The sequence below is a fragment of the Amblyraja radiata genome, chromosome 16 (genome assembly GCF_010909765.2).
Source record: "Amblyraja radiata isolate CabotCenter1 chromosome 16, sAmbRad1.1.pri, whole genome shotgun sequence".
Lineage (NCBI taxonomy): Eukaryota > Metazoa > Chordata > Chondrichthyes > Rajiformes > Rajidae > Amblyraja > Amblyraja radiata.
This window is the reverse complement of record NC_045971.1, coordinates 17,030,122-17,037,204: the sequence shown is the minus strand read 5'-3', so window position 1 is coordinate 17,037,204 and position 7,083 is coordinate 17,030,122. Positions and strand designations below refer to the sequence as shown.

The window sequence follows — 7,083 nt, the reverse complement described above, 5'->3', positions numbered from 1 at the left end:
TCTGACACCATTCAGATAATAATCAGCCTTCCTGTTCTTGCCACCAAAGTGGATAACCTCACATTTATCCACATTATACTGCATCTGTCTATAATTCCCCGTTTTCTCTCTCCCTCCTTTCTTAAAAAGTGGAGTTACACTGGCTACCCTCCAGTCCACAGGAACTGATCCAGAGTCGAGAAAACATTTGAAAATGACGATCACCAATACATCCACGATTTCTAGGGCCACCTCCTTGAGTACTCTGGGATGCAGACCACCTGGGGATTTAACTACCTTCAGTCCCAACAGTTTACCTAACACCATTTCCTGAATAATGTGGATTCCCTTCAGTTCCTCGCTCCCAGTAGATCCTCGGTGAAAGCTTCATTTCTCTCATTTTTTTCAGACTCTTACACAAATTTTGCAACAGAACCACATCTCCACTGGGCACAGGAACACGGGTTCCGTAGCCAGACCACGGATTGCATTTCTTCCGCTCTCCATTTCTTCGCCTAGCTTTCCAATTAATATAGGTTAGGTTTAGAGGGATATGGGCCAAACGCATGCAGGTGGGTCTCGTGTAGATGGGACATGTTAGTCATCATAGGCAGGTTGGCTGAATGGCCTGTTTCTACATTGTATGACTCGGTGACTATCTATGACTCTATTAGAATATCAGGTGAGGAAACAGAGATTGATTCGGGGATCGGTGATGCTGGCTTCAGTTTTTATATTTATATATTCATATTTTTAGGAATGAATGTATAAATAAATAATATATAATGTATATATGTGCCCCTGGGGAATGAAGTCATGACTATCAACCTACTGAGTGACTTACTAGCCCAATTCAGAAGCCATTCAAAGATCAAACACATAAGACACGCCTGGAGTCAGAGGTGGGCCATGGTAACGGAGTGTGGTTTCCCCCCTGAGGGACATTAGTAAATAAGAAATGTTCTTACAACAATTCGGTCTTTTCTCAGGTTATCCCAACTATCAATAGTTCCATGTTCCAGATTATTGATAATTTATCCCTCAGTTGCCTGGGTGGAATTTGACCTCATGTTTGTAGGTCGTTAGTCCAGGCCTCTGGATTATAAACTCAGTCTTACTAACATTTAGCTTGAGTAAGTTTCAGCATTGTTATATTTATTTATATATGGAATCCTGACCTCTGGTGCTGCCTGTGTGGAGTTTGCACGTTCTCACTGTGACCGCGTGGGTTTCCTCCAGGTGCCCCGGTTCCCTCTCGCATCCCAAAGCAGTGTGGGTTTGTAGGGTAATTGGCTTCTGTAAATCTCCCCTAGTGTGTAGGGAGTAGATGTGAAAGTGGGATAACATAGAACTCGTGTGAACAGGGTGAGTGATAGTCGGTGTGAACTCGGTCAGCCGAAGGGCCTGTTTCTGTGCTGCATTTCTAAACTAAATTAAACTAAAATGTGTTGATTGTGGATGATGTGGACAAGGGTTGGTGTAAGTTGTACGTTCCTTATTACTCCTGAACTGCCTGGAACCACATATAGCCCCCGTGACCGAGTAAAGATGGCAGATATGTTTTCGTTGAAGGGTATCAGTTTTAACATTAGCCTCTTATTTCTGTGGTTACTGCTTTTGAGATCAGCTTTAATTCTATATTTTTATTTAATGAAGTGAATTTAATTTCCTCTCCATTATGGTGGGATTTCAACTCTTCTCTCTGGATCTGTGGTCGGATGTTGGGAGTCAGGGAAGCAGCATGATAGCTTGACAACATTTGAGGGGTCGTGAGAGGTCATGGGGAGGTCGAGCTGGACAGAAAGCTGGCAAGAGAGGAGGATGAACACAAAATGCTGGAGTAACTCAGCGAGACAGGCAGCATCTCTGGAGAGAAGGAATGGGTGATGTTTTGAGTTGAGACCCTTCTTCAGACCATTCCTTCCCTCCAGGGATGCTGCCTGTGTCGCTGAGTTACTCCAGCATTTTGTGTCTATCTGCAGTTCCTTCCTACACATGAGTGGAAAATGATTGAGTTTCGGGATTTCGAGTGCTTCTGTAAACAAGGCACAATGAAGCTTTGTTACTGCGAAACCTGCCAAAATGAAAGAGCCACTTGCCTCATTAGTTCATCTGGATTGAGACTGAACTGCAACAATGGAGATGTGTTAGACAATGGAGATCACAAAAGTGAGTCACTAACATAGTTACCAAGTGTAAATGGTGCAGGCCTTTCATATATGTAATTAATATAAAATCAGCCTTCAGCTATTTAAAGCCTACTGGTGAAGAAAATAGGACTATGATTGAACAATTGCACTAGATTGAGTGCACTAAAGAAGCCTAACCAACTGTTATTGTCCAATTTCAAGGCTTGTTTGATGAATCAATAAGCCAGATACCGAAGGCATTTTCAATGCGAATGCTTTAAATCCATTTGCGTCAGTTTGAAATGATGCTACGTTGATTGTTGACTTTGGGTGAAATTTGCCAGTCCAATGATTGCTCATTGTACGCGAGTAGTTTTGCTGGCGGTAGTATATAGCAGACCCACTGAGTTTGGGACAACAGATCGACTGGCGGTGAACATCAGGGAGAGACTGGCCACTACTTTGACAGCAACTGATCCATGATGATGGACGCTGGCATGGACCTGCTCCACAGCTCTGGGGTGGAACTGGTGCAGTATCTACAGCTGAACTACAGGGACTCCCAGAGCTGGTTCACCTTTATCTCCTTCGCTGCCGACCTGAGAAACACTTTCTTTGTTTTCTTCCCCATCTGGTTCCACCTGTGTGAGGCGGTGGGGGTCAAACTCATCTGGGTGGCCGTCATCGGGGACTGGCTCAACCTCATCTTTAAATGGTAAGTGTTGCCTTACATTATCCTGGGACCCCCTTCAGATGAATTCTGAGCTTTGACTGCCAAACAGCACCGAATGAAAGGTCTAGAGAGCTACTGACCAAATGCGGAAGTGGGACTAGCCCAATATACCAACCTGGCTGGCATGGAGTAGGTGACCTATTTCCATTATACACCAATTCATTTGCAATCTCTCCTGAATCACGTATGCCTACCTTTAAGCCACAATTTATTCCACAGTCACAGCTATTCAGCTGAGCCAAATAAACCCTCTCCATGGGGTCCAACTGTGGTGCAGTTGGTCGAGCCACTGTCTCACGGCACCAGAAACCTGAGTCCTGACCTCAGGGGCTGACTGCGCGGAGTTTGCACATTCTCCCTGTGACTGTGTGGGTTTACTCTGGGTGCTCCGGTTTCTGCCCACACACCAAAGACATGTGGTTTGGTAATTGAATTGGCCGCTGAAAATTGCCTCTAGTGTGTAGGGAGTAGTAAAATATGCGGGGCAATTGATAACAATATGGAGGGAATAAAAATAGATTCGACCAGTGTGGGATTAATGTAGATGGGTGATTGAAGATCAGTGTAGACTCAGTGGGCTAAAGGGCCTGTTTCCATGCTGTATCTCTATGACTCTATCACACGTCTGAAGTGTTATCCCTTTTCTCTTCTGCAGGATATTATTTGGCCAGAGACCTTACTGGTGGGTTCATGAAACTTCCTATTATGGCAACTCATCTGTCCCTGTGCTCGAACAGTATCCCATCACCTGTGAAACTGGGCCAGGTATTGAGATATCTTTGCACCTCCAAATCATTTCATCCTCGTAACTCTGTTCTACTTCCGTGCGTTCCGCCTGCAGAACATTGACCCCAAGTCTTGTGTGTTCCAGGAAGCCCCTCTGGCCACGCGATGGGATCGGCTGGAGTTTGGTACGTGATGGTGTCAGCGTTTTTAGCCTCTGTGTTTCGGAAGAAGCAGCAGGGTGCCCGGCGAGGGTAAGTCTCACACTCGGGGCTTGTTGGCACTCGAGATCAGTTGCAATCCCAGGCACTTCAAAACCACCGGCTAAATTAGCAAAATGATCACTGTTGCCTTAATTTAAGGTCATGTCTTTATTTACCTTTACCGCTGCAACGTATTCCCTCTTGTCCTTAAACATCACTCCTCTTTGATTCGTGCAAACAAGTAAATTCCAAATAGAAAGCATTCAGGCTCATCATTGCATTGGGTGGTGGGAGCTGTGAGGCTTCACCACCATGTTACACTGAGCAGACTCTTCACAGAATGACACAAACACTTCACAGAGTGATTGGAATGAAATGACTTGTGGAAACATCCAAAGCAGCGGCAATAGTACAGAGGCTGAGTGTTGGGTTTGGTGTTCGACCCAGTTTGAGAGGGTTTAATGTTAGACCCAGTTTGAGAGGGTTTGATGTTAGACCCAGTTTGAGAGGGTTTAATGTTAGACCCAGTTTGAGAGGGTTTGATGTTAGACCCAGTTAGAAAGTGCTCAGGCCTCATTTCTGCCACATTGAGGGATAAATGGGAGGGAGAGGGGCACTAGGTTCAGACTGACCTGCCCCATACTGCTCTAGGGTTACAATAGGACCAAAGCATTAGATTAAGTAATAATACTCTGGATTTTGTTGCCCTAAATGTTGCCCTTTGTATTACAGATGGGCCCGTGCTGGACTATGGACAATATTCTGGGCGATTCAGTTCTGTGTCTGCTTATCAAGAGTATTTGTGGCCACACACTTCCCTCATCAAGTCTTCCTCGGAGTGCTGTCAGGTCAGTGGTTCCCTACTTAATGGTTCTTAAAATTTGAATAAGCAAAAGAATTAGGATCTTTATTTTGATCAACTGGATATACTAGATCATGAATAATACACCAGGCCAGGCAGCATCTCTGGAGAGAAGGAATGGGTGGCACTGATTTAGCCGTTCTTAGTTCACCAGCAGGAATTGAGACAAAGTTTGTGGAGGGTATTAATATGGTCATTTTACAGCCACTGACCAGAGTGGATTTGACTTATTCAAACACTGACATCCAGGAAACAATAATGTATCAGAACTTGATTTGCTTTCTTAGCTTAAACAGGAATAGCTAAATATATTTCCAAGCCAACAAAGGCAGATTCTTTAAAAAAAATTAAAAGGGGGTTCTGATTTATGCACAGCCAAAACAAAATATTTCCGGGTGAATTAGAGTCATACAGCCATACAGCACAGACACAGCCCCTTCGGCTCAACTTGCCCATGCCGACCAAGCTGCCCCATCTATACTAGTCGCACATGCCTGCATTTCCTCCCTATGTCCCTGTCTAAATGTATTTTACATGTTATTATAGTATCCACCTCAACTATCTCCTCTGGCAGCTGCTTCCATATACCCACTGTGCGAAAAAGTTGCCCCTCAGATTCCTATTAAATCTTTCCCCTCTCATTTTCAACCTATGTCCTCTGGTTGTGATTCCCCTACTCTGGAGAAAAGACTCTGCACGTTCACCCTATCTATTCCCCTCATGATCTTATACACCTCTATATGATCACTTCTCCCCTCCCGGTGTCCCAAGGAATAAAGTCTTAGCCTGCCCAACCTCTCCATGTAACTCAGGCCCTCAAGTCCTAGCAACATCCTCGTAAATCTTCTCTGCGCTCTTTCCAGTTTGACAGCATCTTTCCTGTTATTTATGAAGGAGACTATGTTTGCTCTTTGTGTTCATTTGCCGATCTTCACGTATATCGCTCTGACACACCTTCTGGCTTACTTTGTGCACAGGAATGGTTGTGGCGGAGGTGTTTGGCCGGATTAATGCGATCTACAACGCAAGCTTCAAGAGGTATCTTCAGATCACCCTCTTCCTCTTCTCCTTCGCTCTGGGCTTCTACCTGCTGTTGAAAGTGCTGGGCGTCGACCTGCTGTGGTCGCTGGAGAAAGCCCAGAGATGGTGCGCCCGGGCTGAGTGGGTCCACATTAACACCACCCCCTTCGCCGGGCTGGTCAGGAACATGGGAGCCTTGTTCGGACTGGGATTAGCTCTGAACTCACCCATTTACGCGGAGAGCTGCAAAGGAAAGAGAGGCCAGCAGCTCAGCTTCAGAATAAGTTGCATTGTGGCCTCCTTGATCGTCCTGCACCTGTTCGACTCGATGAAGCCCCCGACGCAAACGGAATTCCTATTTTATTTCCTGTCCTTCTGCAAAAGTGCTGCCGTGCCTCTGACAGCTGCTGCTTTTGTTCCATTCTGTGTGTCACAGCTTGTGAACAGACAGGACAAGAAGCTTCTGTAGATTTCTGTGGTGAGACATAGTCACTGGTGATAAGGGGACCTTGAGAAATCAGCACACTGTTAACAACTTTGTGTGGAATACACCAGAAATGTGTCAGTTTTCTATTCAAAGCTCACTTTCATTATTTTTTTTTACTGAGGTACTTACTGTAAGGAAAATAATATGAAACGAAGCGTGACTGATGTTTGCAAGGAAATGATTCGTGTGTGTGTTACCTGGAGGTGATAGTTGTTGAACATGAAGGAGACAAAAGGTTAATCCTTTACTGTCTCAGAGACAATGCAGCATTTCAAATAATACTTTAACATCTCTATTGAACTGACAGACAAACGCTCTGAATATGTTCTAAAATTATTATTGTTTTAAACTTAAAAATGGAAAGTATTTGGATCTTTTTAACTCTCTCTGTCTTTGGGAGCAGACCACACAAGTTTAGTTTCCACACAGTTTATATTAAATCACTAATTCACCAGTTGTCTCAACCACACATTACTGGGCATGTGATGAAATTATTTTAAGAAACTACTTCTTGGCTGGGGGCTAGCATGGATGGGGGATGTTGGGATGAGGGGATTGAGGTGTTTGTGGGTTTTGGCAGCTTACCTTCTAACTTATCCTGACGGAATTCAGGCACAGTCCTCAGCTAACGAACAAAGTTCTCAAACTGATGGTGTTATTGGGTCACACGCAGTATTTTATCTCTCTTCCAGCTTTCTCCCTCCTTTCCCACCACAATCAATGTGAAGAAGGGTCCTGATCCATGTTCTCCAGAGATGCTCCCTAACCCGCTGAATTACTCCAGCATTTTGTGTCTTCTTTTTTTAGACCAGCACCTGCAGTTCTTTGTGTCTCCACAGAACTTTAGATGCAGGTCAAACCATGGTGTCATACTCAGTGGGAAATGGAGTCCCTGGGCAACAAAGGCCTAGTCACTGGAAAAAACAATGTTCTGTACTTCTCGTGAT

At 44.6% G+C, this 7,083-nt stretch overlaps 1 protein-coding gene across 1 annotated transcript; it reads left to right on the top strand.

Annotated features, from left to right (window-relative positions):
- Positions 1-2,507: 2,507 nt before the first annotated feature.
- On the top strand, positions 2,508-6,636 carry LOC116981981 (glucose-6-phosphatase-like). Its single transcript, XM_033035243.1, has 5 exons — positions 2,508-2,823; positions 3,497-3,606; positions 3,713-3,818; positions 4,500-4,615; positions 5,607-6,636. The coding sequence occupies exons 1-5, from the start codon at positions 2,588-2,590 to the stop codon at positions 6,116-6,118; spliced, it is 1,080 nt and encodes a 359-aa protein (XP_032891134.1). The 5' UTR covers positions 2,508-2,587; the 3' UTR covers positions 6,119-6,636.
- Positions 6,637-7,083: the final 447 nt, after the last annotated feature.